This window comes from Gouania willdenowi, chromosome 5 (genome assembly GCF_900634775.1).
Source record: "Gouania willdenowi chromosome 5, fGouWil2.1, whole genome shotgun sequence".
NCBI lineage: Eukaryota > Metazoa > Chordata > Actinopteri > Blenniiformes > Gobiesocidae > Gouania > Gouania willdenowi.
Window position 1 is genome coordinate 1132546 of NC_041048.1, and position 21142 is coordinate 1153687.

General features: G+C 37.3%; 2 protein-coding genes across 2 annotated transcripts in view; both read left to right on the forward strand.

The window, feature by feature from the left end:
- The window catches only part of LOC114462889 (zinc finger protein 271-like), a 43492-nt gene extending 30148 nt beyond the window's left edge, over nt 1–13344 (forward strand). The window contains exons 6-10 of the mRNA XM_028445976.1: nt 7235–8169; nt 9664–9728; nt 10137–10202; nt 10307–10364; nt 11899–13344. Coding sequence (XP_028301777.1) covers nt 7235–8169; nt 9664–9728; nt 10137–10202; nt 10307–10364; nt 11899–13079 — 2305 coding nt within the window. The 3' untranslated portion in view covers nt 13080–13344. The remainder of the gene's footprint in view (nt 1–7234; nt 8170–9663; nt 9729–10136; nt 10203–10306; nt 10365–11898) is intronic.
- A 1380-nt stretch (nt 13345–14724) lies between these two features.
- Nucleotides 14725–19387, forward strand: LOC114464008 (zinc finger protein OZF-like). The gene is made up of 2 exons (XM_028448031.1): nt 14725–15159; nt 18194–19387. Exons 1-2 carry the CDS (start codon nt 15042–15044, stop codon nt 19351–19353), a joined length of 1278 nt encoding a protein of 425 aa, XP_028303832.1. The 5' UTR covers nt 14725–15041; the 3' UTR covers nt 19354–19387.
- Nucleotides 19388–21142: the final 1755 nt, after the last annotated feature.

Consider the following 21142-nt stretch of genomic DNA (forward strand, 5'->3'; position numbering starts at 1 on the left):
TTCTTATTTGTTTGATGTTAATGACAAACACACACACACTGTAGGTTCAGAGACGATGCAAAGTAGTGATAACGGTAAACACTAGGGATGCAACAATAGAGGGTTTTCATGGCGCGTCATCAACCCGGAAGTGCAGCCAGTTTACAAACAGCACACAAACGAGCAAATCCCGAACTTTGAGAGGAAATGGTGAACTATTGCCGTGTTTCTGGCTGTACTAATCAGTCAGAACGTGAAAATCGTAGTTTTATAGACTGACAAAAGTTCTAACAGATCAGGAAGAATAATGTCTGTATTTTATAGTCATTAGTTCTACATCAGTAGAGCAGTGACATGTGACTAACTCACCATTGTTACACCAGTTGTTATTGATGTTTATGTAAACATCACCACCATCATCTCCTGTTTTACATTTAAATCCAGCTCCAGTTTGTTCTCCAGGGAACAGACATTAGAACACAGGATGGAAGGAAGCAGCGTTTTTCTGAGGATTAGCTTTTAGCTTGATTGCTAGCCCTGTTCCTGCTTCTGATCACACCGCTTACATCTCCTCTGTTGGCGGACACCGCTGGTACGAGGCTCCACTGCTCCACAGGTCGCTGGATGTAGCCGGCGTAGCAATCTGAGGCTCGAGGTCCAGAGTAGTCTCATCTAGTGTACTATAACTGTTTGATTTGCCTGAATCTAAGATTACCTGGTGGTCGTATATTATTTTAGAGTAACTACGCTGCAGGTTCACTGTGAAATTATTAGAACTGACTGAGTTATCTACCAATATATATCTGTTGCTAACGCAAGCTTCTGCAGCCGCAGCCGACCTCCAAACTTCTATAAGATTCAAGGTGTTCCGGTTTTCATGGGCTTGGTGAAATCCAGGTAGTTAATGATATCAGGATACATAATAGTCCAGATTTTTCCTCATAGATCCTGGTTTAGCTTTGCTAGCCACAAGCGCCTCCTTTCCTCTGATAACTGATTTGTGAGGATTTTTGGCAATCTATAAAATTCCAAATGTGTCTCACTGTTTGACTGATTGGTACAGCCAAAACACGGCAATTGTTCACCATTTCGTCTCAAAATTCGGGATTTTCTTGTCTGCATGCTGTTTGTAGACCTGCTACTTTATCTCCAAAATGGCGACTTCCGTGTTGATGACGTGCAGTGAAAACCTTCTATACAGTCAACCCACGGTTCAATACGTTCCTCTGGTTTTTTGGTCACGGTTCGGTTCTGTTCTGTTCTGATGGTCTGGGACGTTAAAGTGTTTCTAGTGTTTTAAGTAAAATTTAAAGAACAGCAAAATATTAATAAAGAGAGGTACCGGTACTTTTTAGGCAGTGGCTAACCGCATGTAAGCTGTATCAGTATAGCGACGTTCTATCCGTACATAGCGCCCCTCATTGGCCAGTTTAGGTCACTTGATTAAGAAACTACGTACTTGTACTTTTGTTTGCTATTAATACATAGATTCCTAAACTACGTTACGGACTAACTGTAACCATAACCTTTCCTCAGGCTGTAGCTGCTCCTCACTGCTAACCATGCTAAAAGCTAATAATGTTGTTATCAGCGTCACCAAACTTTAGCATATTGTGATTGGCTCATTAACTCACGTGGCAGGGTTTCATAATCCTTGTGCACTGACTCACAAAAGACTAGACAGAGAACAAAACCATAAAACCACAGTTTATGAGTCAGTATTGAACCATGGATTCTGTACCGAACGTTTCAATATATTATTACTGTGTACGTTCCTATTCATATGGATCTATGCTACATACATTACTGTTTATATTAGGGATGTAAAGATTAATCGTGAAGCAGTTAAAAATCTATTCAAAGGTGTCACAGTTCACATCAATACTTTGATAAATTGAATCGCAGTACATTTTATTTTTTTAATGTACATTATAGGGCGCTATCTATTTAGAATTTAAAATTCAGGATGCACCACCATGTTTTAAATCAGAAGTGTGGAAGCATTTTGGCTTCCACAAGACAAAATGAAAGTGAGAAAGAAAGAACATGTGAAATCCAACATAAGAGGGTCACAGAGAGGAAAGGGAGAAACAAGAGAGAGAGAATGAAAGCCATAGTTTATTTATATTACTTCTTTGATATGGGATTTGTTTTAAAGTCAAATTGTTAAGGCACAAAATACATTTTCAGTTGCACTTTTGAAAAGAAAAAGAACTATTATGCAGTTTTGCATTGTTTACTATAGAACCAGAATTTAAATTAATAGGTTTCTTCTTCATTTGCACTATTTCTTTATTTATTACTTTCAGGATTTATTTTTAATTAAATTGCATTGTTTTGCATAGTTTATCAAGGGATTTATTTGACAATGAAAGACAAAAGAAAAAGTACAGTATTTTCTAGTTTTTTTTTTTTCAAAGAAAAAAAAAGTCTTTTTCAGTCATCATTTGTCTACAGTCTCATTATGTAAAATAAATCATGAGAGAATCGTACCGTGAATCGAATTGTATCGGGAATTGAGTGAATCATTACATCCCTAGCTCATATAGATCTATGCTACATACGTTCCTGTTTATATACAGTATATATCTATGCTACATACGTTCCTGTTCTTAAAGATCTATGCTACGTACGTCTTTGTTCATATAGATCTATGCTACATACATTCCTGTTCATATAGATCTATGCTACGTACGTTCCTGTTCATATAGATCTATGCTGATCTATCCTGACATGTGTACAGTGATCTTTTGATTCCATGTTGACCTTTAGTTTAAATCTTTTTCTCTGTGAATAATTGCAGTTGATAAAGGAGATCATGACTCAGCAAAACCAGGAGGAAAAGCAGACTGACAGAGAACCTGAGGAGGTAACATCACAGATCTATGACCATGTTTACTGCAGACTTCTCTAACCTACATATTTCTACAGCTGTTCATCATTAACTGATTAAATATACAGTAGGGCAAAAAAGTAATTATTCAGTCACCAATTGTGTAAGTATTCTCACTTATAAAGATGAGAGGCCTGTAATTTACATCATAGATAAACCTCAACTATGAGAGACAACATGAGAAAAAAATTCCAGAAAATCACGTTGTAGGATTTTCACTGAATATATTGATAAATCCCTCAGTAAAATAAGTATTTGGTCATCTACAAACAAGCCAGGTTTGTGTCTCTCACAGACCTGTAACTTCTTCTTTAAGAGGCTCCTCCTCCACTCGTTACCTGTATTAATGGAACCTGTTTGAACTGGTTATCAGTATAAAACACACCTGTCCACAACCTCAAACAGTCACACTCCAAACTCCACTATGGCCAAGACCAAAGAGCTGTCAAAGGACACCAGAAACTAAACTGTAGACCTGCACCAGGCTGGGTAGACTGAATCTACAATAGGTAAACAGCTTGGTGTGAAGAAATCAACTGTGGGAGCAATTATTAGAAAATGGAAGACATACAAGACACTGATAATCTCCCTCCATCTGGGGCTCCAAGATCTCACCCCGTGGGGTCAAAATGATCACAAGATTGGTGAGCAAAAATCCCAGAACCACACGGGGTGAAGGTCATATGGTCAGATGAAACCAAAATAGAACTTTTGGTAAAAGAGGAGAAAGAACACCAATACCTACTGTATAGCATGGGGGTGGTAACATCATGCTTTGGGGCTGTTTCTCTGCAAAGGGACCAGGATGACTGATCTGTGTAAAGGAAAGAATGAAGATGAAACATAGCTGGGTCTTTCAGCACGTCAATTATCACAAACACATCGCCTGGGCAACGAAGGAGTGGCTTCATAAGAAGCATTTCAAGGTCCTGGAGTGGCCTAGCCAGTCTCCAGATCTCAACCCCATAGAAAATAATTGGAGGGAGTTGAAAGTCTGTGTTGCCCAGCGACAGCCCCAAAGCATCACTGCTGTAGAGGAGATCTACATGGAGGAATGGACCAACATACCAGCAACAGTGTGTGAAAACCTTGTGAAGACTTACAGAAAACCTCTGTCATTGTCAACAAAGGGTACATTACAAAGTATTGAGATCAATACTTATTTTTCACCATAATTTGCAAATTAATTCATTAAAAATCCTATAATGTGATTTTCTGGATTTTTTTTTCATTTAGTCTCTCATAGTTGAGGTTTACCTATGATGTAAATTACAGGCCTCTCATCTTTTTAAGTGGGAGAACTTGTACAATTGGTGGCTGAATAAATACGTTTTTCCACCACTGTATTTACTGTTTCCCAGAAACTGGAAATGAAAGCTTTGTTCCAGACCAAGAGGATTCCAGCCAACGTCCTGTGTGGTAATCAAGTTGACTTTTATTTTGAAATGAATGTGAAATGACTTTAAACAAGTTTTTACATAAAATGTATGTTAAAAGGAAAGGTTATGAAAAATGCACAGATATCACATACAGGCATCTTTGATGTTTTTATGCAGGCCTTTTCATTTTAAATTGTTACTTTCATAGGTTAAAACACTGATTATGTTAAAAGTTACATTGATTAAAAGAGTGTAATTCATACTGGTGTATTTTCTAAACGGCAAAGTTTATAAAACAAAGGATAACGTATAAATTGACCATTTAAACAGTGTTCTCTGTCAGCCTCTAAAATGTTAGATTCTTTCCCCAGTTTCTCCTGGTGGAAAACCACAGCCTGCAGCTGTCAGTAGAAGTGCTGAGTCATCCTCTTCATACCTAGGGCCCTATAAAAACTACGTTAACTGGTTTCCGAGGAGCGCTCATTCGTTCCCCCACCCCCACCTTCCCGTTCTAAAATAAACAAGATATCAAAGCGGCCGTCCGAAACCCCAACTAAGACCGCAAAAAAATTAAGCAATTCATCTCTAACTCCGAAATACAGAGCTGACCAGTTCCCGCATGACTTCTATGTGTCAGGTGATATGCTTTTTTGCAAGTTCTGCCAACACATTATAAACTGGACACGTAAAAACACTTTTGATGACCACCTGCTGTCCAAAACGCATATGAAGAACACAGAAAAACACAGCACCGCTATTTCCAGTCAGGCCAACACGCAAATGCAAACCAGCATCGCTGCTTCATTCATGTCAGCGGATTCCGGGAGTTGTGGACGAGACCACTGAGGCCAGGGATTGTAGCGTTCTAAACATCGTCATTGGTAAGTTAATGTGAATAATAATAACGATAGCTTCTAATACTGTGAAATATTCTGCCCACTAGTGATGAAATAACTGATGCATCTTTGTATCAATTTTTTTTTTGTCTTATCATTATGGTCTGCAATGATGTCATCAGGATAAAATTAGGTTAATTTAAATTAAGTTTATCAAAACTTAGTCAATAAACTTGCTCAGATTTAGTAAACCATTGACCCTGAGGGGATAAACACATGTAACTACTCAACATTTTCCCAAGCCATAACATCCCAACAGCAACCTGTGGTCAGACTATGCTGCCTACTGTGTGAAGGTCCTCAGAGTTGTAAAGAACTTTGTGCTGCTAAAGCTACACAAACTGAGGGGCTCACTGGAATCGAAATGGCACTGCTGCCCCCCTAATATACTGTATGGATATATATTTATATACCTCACATTCAGGCTGATTGGAATCAGAGTTCCAGCAAAACTAATGAGAAAAGTATTTGTAATAACTTTGTCCAAGGCGGTACTCTGGCAGCTCCCTTTTTTCAATTCAATTAAAATAACTTTATTTTTCCGTTAGGAACTTCAGTTTCAGTTCTATCCCAACCAAGAAACATGAAAGACAATAACATGACACATGGGGGACAGGTACGGGAGCACTGGGGAGGAGCCACAAGAGCAGCGCTCTGTTTCATAGATGAGAAATATGAAACAATGGGGTAAGAAAAAGAGGTAAAAAAAACCCCAAACTGGAACCTTGTAGAGAGGGGCGGAGTTTGGATAATGAAGAAACTTTTCAGCATAATAGAGAAGGTGTTTTTAGACGGGCTAGCCATAACATTACTGCCAGCCCTACTTCCTGTTCCTGGTCAATTCCTAATCAATTCGATCAGTAATCCAATAGTGTGGTTATTTCCTGTTAAACAAACTATCCACTCCTCTTAAAGTTCCACGGTGGAATCCATCTCGGAGAGTTTGGCTCCTTTCGTTGATGACTGCGGCTTCCAATAATGCTGCCAACGTTATCCAATTTTGTGATAAATCAGGAAAATTCCAGATCTAATCAGCAGAAGAATCGATATCATAAATTCCAGTGGTGGACGTCTTCCACGTCCTTAGGACTTGCGGACACTCCCATTGCCCGTCCTTCTAGTAGAGAGATTTGACCAATAGCGAAGAAGAAGATGTCAGTGTTTACTGTTTAAGTTGTGACAGTGAGATAAACAGGTTCTAAATGTGAGGAACCACTTCTTGTTCCTTATTTTGAATCTGGTTATAAATCCCAGCCCTACTGGTGAAAATAACTGGTTTTATTCGGTGTTTTCTCAGAAGATAAAAAGAAGTAACATGAAGTGATACATAGAGAGATACTAGTAGAGATTATCAACAAAATGTGCACTTTATGAAAAATATAAAAATAGCTGCTTATAATAAATCCTTTATTACCACTGAATTACAGTTACTTATTTACTATTTACCTTTTTGGTATTATTTTCTTGCATCATGTTGAATCGTATTGATTCAATATCGTATCGTATCATATTGTATCACACATAGTAATGAGGATTCACCTACTTATTCCTAAGACAAATACAAAAAAGTGCAAAAATAATACACGACCATAAACAAACAACCAAAATAAACAAAACTGATGGAAAATATACACAATGACAACCAAATCAATCTGAACTTTTTTTGTTTCCTGTAAAGGAGAATCCACTGATGGTCTACAGCTCCAGGATCATCTCCACATAAAGAAGGAAGAGGAAGAACTGTGGGGAAGTCTGGAGGAAAAGCAGGAGACGGATATCACGGCTGTTACTGTGAAGAGTGAAGATGAAGAGGAGGAAGCTCAGTGTTCTCTGCTACACTGGAGACAAAGTGAGGAGAACATCAAAGGAGAACCTGCAACCTGCAGCTCAGCTAAACTCATGAAAGTAGAACCAAATGGAGACATCAGTGAAGGCCCAGAAGCAGCAAACACTTGTACACAACAAGACACTGATGGAGAGGAAACAGACTGCTCTGACACTGAAGACAGTGAGGATTGGAGGGAACCTTTGTCCCAGTCTGAAGCTCAGAGTGAACACATGGACATGAGCTGTGAGAACTTTCAAACATCTGAGAACAACTCACACAAACTTCATGGTTGTGACTTGTGTCGGAAAAGATTTGGCAACAAAGCACATCTGAAGGTCCACAGGAGAATTCACACGGGAGAGAAACCCTTTGGTTGTGATGTTTGTGGCCAACATTTTTCTGATAAGGCAAATCTTTCCAGTCACATGAGAATCCACACAGGAGAGAAACTCTTTGGGTGTGACATGTGTGGGAAACGATTTGGTGACAGAACAAATCTGAAGATCCACAGAAGAATTCACACAGGAGAGAAACCCTTTGGTTGTGACGTGTGTGGGAAGCTATTTAGCACCAGATCTCATCTGAAGAGCCACATGAGAATTCACACAGGAGAGAAACCCTATAGTTGTGATGTTTGTAGTCAAAAGTTTAATCAAAAGGCGGGTCTTTCTAAACACATGAGAATCCACACAGGAGAGAAACCCTTTGATTGTGATGTTTGCGGTAAAGAATTTCGTCGCAAGTCTGACCTGAATCGACACATGAGAATTCATACGGGAGAGAAACCCTATGGTTGTGATGTTTGTAGTCAAAAGTTTAATCAAAAGGTGAGTCTTTCTAAACACATGAGAATCCACACAGGAGAGAGACCTTTTGGTTGTGATGTTTGTGGTAAAGGATTTAGCAACAGAACAAATCTCAATATCCACGCGAGAATCCACACAGGAGAGAAACCTTTTGGTTGTGATGTTTGTGGTAAAGGATTTAGCAACAGAACAAATCTGAATACACACATGAGAATCCACACAGGAGAGAAACTGTTTGGTTGTGATGTTTGTGGTAAAGGATTTCATCGCAAGCCTGACATGAACCGACACATGATAATTCACACTAGAGCAGGGGTCACAAATGATGGACCCCAGAACGGGTCTGGACCCACAGGAGACATGATGCAGATCTACAGACTAAACAGGAGCCATGAATGAAAACCAGGGTTCTCACCAGTGCTGTTGAGCGTAGGGACCCCTATGGTGTGATTTTCATCTGTATTTTTCTTCTTTTTTCATCGGCACCTTTGTAATAATTGTTACACATGTGGACACAAAGGTACTTCCAGATGTTTGTGTTGTTTTAACTCTTTTTAATCTGAATAACCCAGAAACATACATCAGCCTCATTGTCTATTTTAGTTGTTCATAAACTTTTTGGCTGAATCTCCTGTTTGTCTTATTTCTGAATTTTATCCTTTAGTAGATGTTGTTCAGACAATTTTAATAACTTGGGGCCCTTTTCTCTCCTTAATCAGTAATATGTCATCTTCCAATCGTTTATTGGTGAAAAATAAAGTTGTGTAAAAGGATATTAATGAGTTGTACCAACTAACTTGGAACACATGGTAATCCCTATTTTTGTGCATTTCCACTGGTTTTACTTTTCTTTGTTTACCTGTTTGTCTGATTTAATTTAGTTGTTTTGCTATTATTTTTGTGTATATGTATACATTTATATATTTATGTATACAGTAAAAAAAATTATTACTTTATTTGTGTGTATGTGCGCGCGTACGTGCTGGGGATATATAGTGTGATGTTTTTGTGTTTGAAAAATAACAAAAATGGGTTGTATGCACCCTGAGAAGAATAAATATGAAACCCAATAAAAAATACTAGGAAAAGAGTTTCATTTTGTAAATAAGTGAATTAAACCCCCATTTGAGAAACATTGGTGTATTTAATACAGGCGAATGGTCTCGTTTTCACCTGAGGACCACTACTTAGCTGCCCCCGATGTTGCCTGCTTACATCCTCTTTGTAACCCATAATCATCTCAAATATAAACAGTGTGATTGATCATTGAAACAAAAACAACTAAATAAAACTAACGAAAAATATATAATCAATGAGTTTGAGGCGGACCATAACAGTTCCAATATTACTTATGCAAAACAAATTTAAAAATGACAAAACATTTATTTTGCGAGAGTGAAATGGTCCGAACTAAATGGAAATCTCTATAATTGCTTATTTCTAATGATATTAACATTGATTTCTGGTCATTTCAAAATATTCAGTTTGGCATATTCCTTCAAAATAAAAACTTCCATTTTTGATCAATAATTTAATTATAAAAGATTTTGCACACAAATGCAGATTTGCTAAATGCCCACTTCCTGGTGTGCTTTAAAATATATTGTATAAAAGATTCCGAGATTAAATTGAAAATGTCCATGCAAGAAAATAATACATTTTGATACAAGGTTTAAATTTATGGGGGGAAATGTTCTTATGTCTTATATTTTCCTTTTGTGTGTTTTTCTCTTGTTGAGCTGTATTTTGTGGTGTATTAAGTTCATGATCGTAAACGTTGTGCATTTATGTATAACTGGGGAAGTTGTTCCATTTTTTCTTGTTTGTTGTTAATAAAAAAAAAACAAAAACTTAGGTTAAACTAAAAACCAGTAGGGGGCAGTAATACGGCTGGTGGCGTCCATTCTGCCGGAAATACAAACGAAGAAGAAGAACAAGGAAGAGAAGGTGAGAATCTGTTCTCCGTCTTTAAAGCTGATTATTGTCGGTCAAACCTCCTTTAGGAGAACATCTGCACCGTTTTTATCTTCATAACACTGACCGTTCCACTCAGCCCAGCCTCAGGGTACCACGGTCACCAGTTGAACCGTAACACCAGCTCAGCACCACTTAGGCCTTTTCCACCGGACAGGAGCTGGAGCTAACTCTGAGCTAGCATGTGTGTTAGCTAGATGTAGCAGCTATAGATCTATACTAGATATGTGTTAGTGTTCATATAGATCTATACTAGATATGTGTTAATGATCATATAGATCTATACTAGATATGTGTTAATGATCATATAGATCTATACTAGATATGTGCTACTATTAATATAGATCTACCTTGAGTTTATGTTTTTGTGAATAATTGCAGTTGATAAAGGAGATCATGACTCCGCAAAACCAGGAGGCAAAGCAGACTGACAGAGAACCTGAGGAGGTAACATCACAGATCTATGACCATGTTTACTGAAGACTTCTCTAACCTACATATTTCTACAGCTGTTCATCATTAACTGATTAAATATATTTACTGTTTCCCAGAAACTGGAAATAAAAGCTTTGTTCCAGACCAAGAGGATTCCAGCCAACGTCCTGTGTGGTAATTAAGTTGACTTTTATTTTGAAATTAATCTGAAATAACTTCTAACACATTGTTGTTCAAATCTTTGCTCTTCACCTGTTCATATTATGTTGTGGGCCAACACTGCAGTGATGAACTTAGTTTTCTGTAGATGAGTCATCTTTAAATCCCACTGGGGTTTTTTTTCTTATGTAGATTTGATGTTTATTTATTTTTGCTACACTTTCTAAAGCTGCTCATGAAATGTGGTGGAAATATTTGATATTGTTCCAAAATGTGTGGGGGAGGGTTTAGTTTGTGTCATAGAGATATTTATATTCTAGAAGGTGAAGTCTGTCATATCAGGAGATTTTATAGAGATGTAGAGAGAGGCTCCTTTTAGACTCACAAGACAAAACAAGCAGCAGGTAATGGTGGGAGAGGGAGCAGAGAATGGAACCGCCTTTGTTGAGTGGTGAGGCTTGCTTGACCCTCGCCCTCCCAGACAAATGTTGTTTCCTGCCAGGGGGATGACGTGGGTGGGAGGGCGATGACACTTGTCCGACGACTTTCCAGAACTGCTGCTAAACACTTTAACACCTGGTTGTGTTGCCAGGTGTAGCGGCCTTGAATGTGCTTCAGTGTTGCTGGATTCTGTGAAATTATGTAGCACGAGTTTGTGTCCATGTGTGTTTGATTCACTTGTTAAAGCTACACATGAATCCACTCATTTTATATGGTGGAAATATTTAATATTGTCCCAAAACGTGTGGGTGAGGGTTTAGTTTGTGTCATAGAGATATTTACATTCTAGAAGGTGAAGTCTGTCATATCAGGAGATTTCATAGCGGAGAAGTGGGAGGGGCGTCTGAGCAGCCGTGCTCACACTGATAAACTAGCAAAGCTCTCAAGTCTCACTGATTGGGCCTGATGTGAGTCACTGATGTGTGTGCATGTGCGTGGCTAAAGCACGTGCGTGTGTGAGCCACGGAGTAGCGAGTCTCACACACACACACAAAATCACAACAAAAATATTAAAATGACTCAAAATACACAAAACTAAATATTTATACGAAAAATACACTAAGATGACAACAGAAATGCACAAAAGTACTCCAAAAAACATACAAAAATACACAAAATGACTCCAGAATCACCCTACAATGGCAACAAAAAAACAATAATTATACAAAACATGCACAAAAACACACCAAAAAAATACACAATGACTCAAAAAAACATATATTAGAGAAAAATACACCAAACGAAAAAAATTTAAAAATGAGTAAAAAATACAACAAACACATTTATCATGTGCATGTCTCATAGAATTAAACCAGGGAAATCACACACACTATTTTACTTTACACCCACAAATAAACCCTTTATAACACTACAGAGTACAGAGTATGTACACCTCTATGTACATACAACTTTCAAACACATACTCATTTGGACATAATTAACTCTACTTAAGCTCCTCCCACAATATGAATACATACTTCCAACAGGCACTGTACTAGTTTACACAATGGTAACAAAATCAAACAAACTCTTTTTGTTTCCTGTAAAGGAGAATCCACTGATGGTCTGCAGCTCCAGGATCATCTCCACATAAAGAAGGAAGAGGAAGAACTGTGGGAAAGTCTGGAGGAAAAGCAGGAGACGGATATCACGGCTGTTACTGTGAAGAGTGAAGATGAAGAGGAGGAAGCTCAGTGTTCTCTGCTACACTGGAGACAAAGTGAGGAGAACATCAAAGGAGAACCTGCAACCTGCAGCTCAGCTAAACTCATGAAAGTAGAACCAAATGGAGACATCAGTGAAGGCCCAGAAGCAGCAAACACTTGTACACAACAAGACACTGATGGAGAGGAAACAGACTGCTCTGACACTGAAGACAGTGAGGATTGGAGGGAACCTTTGTCCCAGTCTGAAGCTCAGAGTGAACACATGGACATGAGCTGTGAGAACTTTCAAACATCTGAGAACAACTCACAGAAATTCCATGGTTGTGACCTGTGTGGGAAAAGATTTAGGTTCAAGTGTCATCTGAAGCCCCACATGATGACCCACACAGGAGAGAAACCCTTTGGTTGTGATGTGTGTGGAAAACGTTTTGTTTTAAGATCAAGTCTGAAGGTTCACACGAGAGTCCACACAGGAGAGAAACCATTTGTCTGTGATGTTTGTAGTAAAAGTTTCTCACGTAAAAATGATCTAAACAGTCACACACTGTTCCACAAAGCAGGGAAACCGTTTGGTTGTGATAGATGTCGTCGATATTTTACATATAAGAAAAATCTAAAGAAACACATGAGAGTTCACACAGGAGAGAAACCATATGTCTGTGACTTCTGTAGTAAAGGTTTCCCACTAAGTGAAGATTTAAACCGACACATACTCGTCCACACAGGAGAGAAACCGTTCCAATGTGACGTTTGTAGCAAATGTTATAACTGCAGAGGAAGCTTGAAAAACCACATGAGAGTGCACACTGTAGAGAGATCTCATGGCTGTCAGGTGTGTGATAAACGTTTCTCCTGCGGTTCCATTCTAAAGAAACACATGAGTGTCCACACAGGAGAGAAACCGTATAGTTGCGATGTTTGTGCTAAACAGTTTACACGGAAAACCGGCCTGTGTTCGCACATGACGATCCACACAGGAGAGAAACCGTACGTCTGTAACATCTGCGGTGAACGTTTCAGACACAGAAAACGTCTCATCAGACACAAAGAAGTCCACAAGTGAGAGAAACCCTTCAGTTGTGATGTTGTGCGGTCAAATATTGTCTCAGAGTTTGTGAGGTTGTAGCTACAATGTTTAATAATCAGACAACAAACAGACACACTGATCACTTGTCCTTTGTTACATCGTTACCATGGTGATTTACCCAGTGAAAAGTTATTCTATAGCATACTCAAATAACTATGCTACCCAAAATTCTTTGGAAAATGCAGCAAATATTAAAAAAAAACTTAAAATAAATTTCCCTGTGTAGCACACGGGTCACATGGTTTGTCTGTCTTTTTAAGAAACTCCAAACGTGTCTGACACACCCATGAACACGCCTCTTTCAGTACTCATACAAACATGTACAGTATGTTGTTTACTTCTGTTTTTTTGTTCTCTGTATTTGGCTACTTTCTATATGTTTACATCACTACAATACATTAGAATGATTATCAAAGTGAAGAATGTTAACGTATGAACAGAGATATCTCTTCTCTGTCGCGCACACACACACACACACGCTTACCCATGCTGCTGCTGGCTGTGAAGAAGTAGTCCAGATTAGGGATCGCATTGTTTTTTAGTGTCAGTGTATTTATTAATCCATTTTCAGATAAACTCTTGTTTTAAAGCGGTCTTCTGAAAAGTGCCTGGAACAAACATAGATCTTTTTGGGACGAGGGACGCTTCCAACGATGAACTATTGTTGACAAATTGTTTCATCCAAATGAGGGCTGTTTTCTTCACATCCAAATATACATTTTCTTACTGAAGGTATTTTTAAAAACTAAAGACAGGTAGCTGCTACGATAATGAGTGACCCTTCTAATATGTTCATATTTAGTTATCTATTCATTTATTTATTTTATTGTGTCTTGTTGAGTTGGTATGATGTGCTTTGAATTAGTTTTTGTGTCCTGTGTGATGTCATTTATTTTGGAATTTATTGGATTAATTAAAATACACACGTTTGCTTGGTAATTCTATGGAAGCCCGTTTCCGCCACAAAAAAAAAATTAAAAATCACCAAGGAAAGTCATAATTATGAGTTAGAAAGTCATAATTATGAGTTAGTAAAGTCATAATTATGAGACAGAAACATTTTGGTACATCCATCTGTACCCATGACACTGACCAGAAATCTCCATTTGTTGTCCAATAAACCATGCTCTACTTCAGCCACATCAGTTTTATCCTTTTGACGCCAGAGCCTCTTTTTGCTTAGTATCTTTTCAAGGGTGCGTTTACTCAGCATATTTCAATGTGAATTTGCAAGCAAACAAAGTATTTCATCATTTGTAAAGCCCCGTATAAAGTAGTCTTTGATAGTCTCATCAGCATCTCTCAGTGTCAGCTCATCACATGAACAAGCTGCTGTAAATGTGTTTAAGTATCTCATAATTATGACTTTCTATCTCATAATTATGACTTTGTTTCCCATAATTATGACTTTCCTTGGTGATTTTTTATTTTTTTTAGTGGCTGAAACGGGCTTCCATAGTAATTCAATATAGTTTAGAAAAAAAAATAAACTAAATATATTAGTAAATTAATAAATAAATGAGAAATAAAAGGTCTCGTGTTAATGACGTACTTTGGGACTTTACGTCATCAACAGAAGCCATAATGGATAAACCAATGAGTGCCGGTCAGGTTTGTGACGCTAAAAGATATTTATTGTTTTTGTTATGAACGACAAACTGTGAAAAAAACAAAACGATAAAACATTACTTCGCAAATTTCTGCTCCATCCGTAATCACGCAGTTTTTATTCAGTCTTTTCGCTTTGCTAATAGCTACTAGCAACACATTGGAGTATCCGTCACCAAGTAACACGGACACCAGACGAACCGCGACACCATTAAATCGTCATTTCCGGGACTGTATGTCAGCATAGCTTCTCCAGTTTAGCCGGTGTCCGCCTTTATTCCCAATATTCTGAAAGATTATCTTAAATTTTTAGAGACAAACACCATCCACATGTCCACCGTGGGAACGCTGAGTCAGCATGACGACATGTTTAATCTGTGTGAAGGAACGACAGCAGGTGATGAAGAACCGTGTGATGATGCCTTCAAACACCACAACACTTCCAAAGGTTTGGATTTATTTAATATTCTCACTTTTAATCTCATTTAAGTCATTCGAGGTTCGATTTGCGCATGCGCTGGCTCTATGTGACCAAGTGTAAACAACCTCAGATATCATGTAAATAATGTAATGTAAACAACAACAAAGTGAGTGCAGTCACTTTCACAACGATGGGTTATTATTATGAACACATTAAAATAAACACATCTCAGCACTACCAGATTATATTTCTACATTATAGGAGTAATAATTAGAGAATAAAGTTGTATCTTATAATGTTTTTATGAGAATAAAGTTATAATACAATATTTCAAGAATAAAGTTGCATCTTAAGTCGTAAATTTTTTCAATTAAATTCATAATATTTCGAGAATAAAGGTGTAACTTAATAAAAACGTAAGTTTATGAGATTAAAGTAGTAATATTTCAACATTAAAGTAGTAATATTTCGAGAATTCTATGAGAATAAAATGTAAATGCAAACGTTGGATGTTGTGTGTGTTGTTATGAAGAATATGAGATTCTATTTGTCTTTATGTGTCACACATGGTGAAATACTATCATCACCACTGTTATCACTTTAAAAAAGACTTGATTATGAGATTTTACTCATGATGAGAAAATGTATTGATTATTAACCAATAGGCTGCAGACATTTAAACAGAAGAATAAAAAAAATACAATTTCAAGTCAGTAATTCAGTAAAAGCTCATCCTTTATATTTATCATTATTATTATTATTATTATTATTATTATTATTATTATTGTTGCTGGGCTGTTCTTTGTTTTTTTATTTTTTTTGTTGTTTGTTTTGTGCACCAACTACCAAGACAAATTCCTTGTACTGTCTTTAAAACTGTACATGGCCATTAAAAACCTTTCTGATTCTGATTAAAATCAGTTTGTAGTGGCACAAATCTCAGCCCATAGTGGACACCACAGCAATGTCTGTACCAGGGGTCACCAACCATTCTAATACTGTACATACTGTATCGTCCTTATAACCGCTTCTTAAATACTAAGTGTTCATGCTTTCACTTTAATTAGAATGTTAGATAATAAGGAAGACTAGCAGTGACTTAAAAAGGTAGGAAATGTTTAAGTTACTCTTTATTTCTCCTACAGTAATTTAGACACGCCCAGTCACAGCAGCCCCGCCCCAAATGGCTGCACAGTTCTGCATGTTACTAAGAAACAACTTTCAACTAATCGTATAACATGTAACATTTGTAAAATGTAACCATTGTCATATTTGACCAAAATTCACCTTGTGTATAAAAGAATATATTTTATATAACATACACCAAATCTGTAACATTTAAAACCATTGGTCACATTGTTTTAGTGAAAATAAACATTTAAAGATGGTTATTTTAATCACGTGTAGCAGTATTTATATTTAATCCTGCTAAGTACAAACTAGATATATGATATAAATCTTGGTCATTTTAATTTAAATAAAGTCTTACAGGGAAAACATTTAGTTTTAAATTTGCAAAAATTGAGAAAAAAATGCACGATGGGACAACAAAAATACAAGAACAACATACATACAAAAAATACACAAGAGAACAACAAAAATACATAGGACGACAAAATACACAAAAGGAGGAAAAAAGTGCACAATGGGACGTTTATCAAACAGCTGAACAATATGGGACAGCACGTGTGAGTGAGTTCTGTTGTGTCTTGTTTATATGAAGGTCAGGGTTAAAACGCACTCAGTGATCATTAAACTGAGCTTTTTATGCTGTTCTGAGAAACAGCAACAACTGTTAAGTATTTTAATACAAAATAAACTCCATCCATCTTCTTCTGCTTCATCCAGGGCCGGGTCGCGGAGAGATGAAAATAAACTATAAAACAAAATACATGCAATATTGTCATTTTCAATATCTTCAAAATAGAAAACTCGATATAACTTGAATCTCAATATATTGCTCAGCCCTAGTATTAACTACATCTGTCACATTTATTTATCTTTGCGTTATATAAATAAAGGTGAATTAAGTTTGAATCGTGTAAAATAAATCAGATTTTAGATGGAGCTCCTGAGGGCCCCTCACATGGTCCATGTGGGCTATCTGGGGCCCACGGGCACCGTGTTGGTGACCCCTGGTTTAGACCTCCACGTAAAGCTCTCATCTGCACATACTGTATGTCAGGGTTGGGGTGAATTATAATTGTAATCACGTAATTGATCATTAATTGCAATTGATGGCGTAGTTTTAAAAATCTGTTGCTGTTGTAATTGTTTTTGTAATTGCCATGAAAATTCAATAAAATAATAATTATTCAAATCTGTTTCAGATCAAGCTTTCACACATTTTACCAGATTAAAAACATAAATCTAGGGATAAACTAGGGCTCATATTAAAACCTATATTTTCATTGATTAGGAAGCCTCACAAGGTAATCAATAGATAGGAAATAAATTAGATTATAGATATTAGTTATTAGTGTATTTTACAGCTGATTTATGACCCGTTAGCATTAGAGATGCTAACGGGAAGCTAAGACAAGATGAAGGATAACTTTTAGTAGGTTATTTATTTCAGGCTCAGTAAATGTGATTAATTGTAATTGAGAATGTAATTGTAATTGACTTTCTGAGGATAAAAATAATTGTAATTTATTTGAAATTGGAAAAAAAATGCTGGTCGCTGTAATCGTAATTGAATTGTAATTGAACATTGTGTGTTTTTAAGCCAACTTTGTGTGTTTTATTGTGCTGAATGTGTTGCTGTTGGTGACGTGACAAAAAGAATTTCTGTCGCTGCTTCAGGACAGATAATAATGTCTATTTATTCTATTCTATGGGTAATTAAAAATGTAATTGTAACTGGTAAATCTAATTGACCCCAACCGTGCAGTATTTACTCTGTTCCAGAACAGAAACCCTGCGTTTTCTCTACATTTAAATCAGTCACTAAAGTAACGCAGCAGCAAATGCTCTGCCCCAAAACTCACTCACACGTGCTGTCCCTCAGAGAGACGCACAGGTTAAAGCAGTGGCATTAATATTGTGTGTGTTCCTGTAGGTTCCCAGCAGCCGTTACAGTCTGACGGTGTTTCCTGTGAGCAGAGGAAGGAGGAGATGGAGAATCGTCACATAAAGGCGGAGCCTGAGGATCTCTGTGAGAATCTCAGTCACACTTTGGTTCATGTGAAGAATGAAGATGATGAAGATGATGAAGAGGAGAAACCTCCGTTACACTGGAGACAAACTGAGGACGACGTCAGAGAAACCAAACTAAGGTCAAATGATCGTCCAAATACTGAAGTGAAGGAAAGCGACTCCTCTGAGACAGAAGTTAGTGATGACGGTGATTGGCGGGAACCTTTGTCTGAGTCTGAATCTGAAACCAAACATATGAACAGTGACGTGAACGAGATGAAGAGAAGACTGAGATCCAGTAAAAACGCTGCCACGGTTTGCACTAACGACCCTAAAACTTCTTTGAATCATAAGAAATGTACGGTTCCCACAGGAGAGAGACCGATCAGCTGTGACGTTTGTAGGAAACATTTTAAAGACAAGAGTCATCTGAGGAGGCACATGAGAGTCCACAGCAGGAAGAGAAAACTAGCCTGTGACGTGTGCGGGAAACGCTTCCGTTGCAAGGCCGACCTGATCCGACACTCCAGAGTTCACACGGGAGAGAAACCGTTCCACTGTGACGTGTGTGGACAGAGGTTCACTCAGAGAGCTGGAGTTCTGGCTCACGTGAAGCTCCACACAGGAGAACGACCATTTGTTTGTGACATGTGTCATAGAGCGTTCACACAAAAGTCCATGTTAAAGGCACACATGAGAGTCCACACGGGGGAGAAACCGTACAGCTGTGCAGTGTGTAATCAAACGTTTACTCTTAAGTACACGTTAACGGTACATATGAGAGTCCACACGGGAGAGAAACCTTTTAGTTGTGATCTTTGTGGCAAACTTTTCACTCAGAAATGCACCGTGAAACCGCACATGAGAATCCACACAGGAGAGAAACCCTACAGTTGTGATTTTTGCGGAAAGAGTTTTGCTCAGAAGCGAAGTCTGAGTGCGCACACGGCGGTTCACACGGGAGAGAAACCATTTAAATGTGACGTTTGTGGTGAAGAGTTCAGACTTTCAACACATTTGAAGAAACACGAGACGGAACACGAGGCAAAAAAAAAACAGATAAAGATTGAAAAATGTGAATAAAAGAAAAACATGACTATGAAAAATATGTTAAGGTTTAATTTATTCAGAAAACTTTTGTTCAGAAAATTTACTTTAATCACCTGGCATGTGCCAGAAGACTGACAACTGCCAGTCTTCTTCAGAGGCATCTGCTGATCGCTTTGATGTGTCTTTGACTTCCTGAAAAACAGTAGTAAATGAAACCTTAAAATCTTCATAAAGAACTTGTTGGAATTAATACACAGAAGTCAAGGACACATCAAAGCGATTAACAGATGCCTCTGAAGTAGACTGGCAGTTGACAGTCGAAAACATTTCAGGTAATCGAAGTAAATTTCCTGAAAAACAGTCTGAATAAATGACACCATGTTATTCAAAAAGAAGTTGCTGAAATTAAAGCAGTGAGAACTTTTATTTCAGTCGGAATGAAGTGAAGGAAGTAATCAAACATACTGTTGTCCTTTAGTCAGAGAAAAATGCTTTTTTCTATTTTTTACAGATAGAATTTAGTGTTTTTAGTTTTTTTGTGGGTAAAAAGAAAAAAACAAATATATAGTTTCAGCAAAACCCGCAAGATTTGAGTGAAATCAAATGAAAGCGAAACAGATTTCTTTTAAACATTATTAGTTCTCGACATCATTTCCTATCAAACAGTAAATCAGTCGAGATCAATAACGTAGCTTTGAGCATTTTTTCACTGTGTAACTATTGACGTGTTGACATTCTGACCATTCATCTTCAATAAAGTACAAATCTCACCGTAAGTGTTGGAGTTTCTTCTTTTTGTTTTTAAATGTTTTTTAATGCCAACAGATGGATTTCAGTCCCAGAAGCTTTAGTTGTCGTTGGTGTGTGTGAATGAAAAAAGGTGGTTCTCACTTGTGGTTCGTGACCTGAAAGTGGCCAAAAACAGACCGGTTTGATCTCAGATGATGGACCACAGATTTTAATGATAACTCTACTGTAAGCAAATATTCAACTGAATTAGTTTGTCATTTACACAATGATTTTCACTTTGTCCTTTCACATCGGATGCATTAAAGCAGGGGTTCTCAACCTTGGGGTCAGGACCCCATTTGTGGTCGTGAGACACTGGTAGGGGGTCCCCAGATGCCTTCAAGAAACTAAGAACATTTTCTGAACAATTTGAGCTAATTTTTGTTTATTTTTACCTTTTTTCTCCAACTCCACCAAACTCACCATATTTTACCATATTTTTCATCACTTTTTATTGTCATATTTTTGCTCCTTTTAATTAATTTTTGCTACATTTCTCCCATTTCTGACACTTCTACATCACATTTCAATGTCTTTTCTACACATTTTTTCTATTTTCCAGACATGTTCAGCACTTACAGTATAAACCATTTCTACCACGTTTACATCTAATGTCACATATTTTGACCCATTATTGTCACTTTTAACCATATTTCATGATTATTTTTGCCAATTTAACCACATTCACCATTTGTCATGCCAATTATTTGCCAGTTTAAAGTAATTGTTCCTACTTTTTAAAGTACATTAACCCCCTCCCCCCATTTCTGCCACTTTTTAGTCAAATATTGATATTTTGAACCCTTTTTACCACTTTATGAATAAATGTTATTAATGGAAAATTAAAGTATGAAGAAGTGTAATATTATTGGTTGATAAAAAATAAAAACTTAATATTGTTGGCTAATAAAAAGAAAGTATACGTTTAGTTATTGTCGTCTGATAATTATCCTGCATAGGGATGTGCCAGACATGGGCCGGGGGCCACAGGTGGCCCTCTGTCTGATTTTAGTAAGTAATGACTCCAAACACA